The sequence below is a fragment of the Penaeus monodon genome, chromosome 32 (genome assembly GCF_015228065.2).
Source record: "Penaeus monodon isolate SGIC_2016 chromosome 32, NSTDA_Pmon_1, whole genome shotgun sequence".
In the NCBI taxonomy this organism is placed as follows: Eukaryota; Metazoa; Arthropoda; class Malacostraca; order Decapoda; family Penaeidae; genus Penaeus; species Penaeus monodon.
In genome coordinates this window covers 7,733,123-7,733,467 of record NC_051417.1, presented here as the reverse complement: position 1 = coordinate 7,733,467, position 345 = coordinate 7,733,123, and the positions used below count along the sequence as shown (strand labels likewise).

General features: G+C 42.6%; 1 protein-coding gene across 2 annotated transcripts in view; it reads left to right on the top strand.

Moving 5' to 3' along the window:
• The window catches only part of LOC119593447 (crustacyanin-C1 subunit-like), a 6,843-nt gene that overhangs the window by 5,573 nt on the left and 925 nt on the right, over positions 1-345 (top strand). Inside the window, exon 1 of one of the 2 annotated variants that reach the window (XM_037942375.1) lies at positions 130-302. The exons of the other annotated variant lie outside the window; for it this stretch is intronic. Within the exon in view, the coding sequence (XP_037798303.1) occupies positions 165-302 (138 nt within the window). The 5' untranslated portion in view covers positions 130-164. Of the gene's footprint in view, positions 1-129; positions 303-345 lie in introns of those variants that run through there. 2 annotated transcript variants of the gene reach the window in all.

Sequence of the window (345 nt, the reverse complement as noted above, 5' to 3'; positions counted from 1 at the left end):
CCTCTCAGATATACAGCTATTACGATATTGGAGCTTACAACTAATCTTATTTTGTATATCATCAATGTGAATAACATTTTGGAACATGACTTTCCTCTGCGGGATACACCCTATATATAAAGACGCCTGAGAAACTCTCACGCCACTCAGACTGCAGGATCATCATGAAGACTTCGTTGCTGTGTCTCGCTCTCGTTGCGGTGGTCGCTGCCGACAAGATCCCTGACTTTGTCGTGCCAGGAAAATGCCCTTCCGTAGACGAGAGATTTCTCTACGATCAACAGAGGCCTAACCATCAGAAGGCAAGTTAATTTACATGTAAAGATCATGTAAAATAATTTGGGA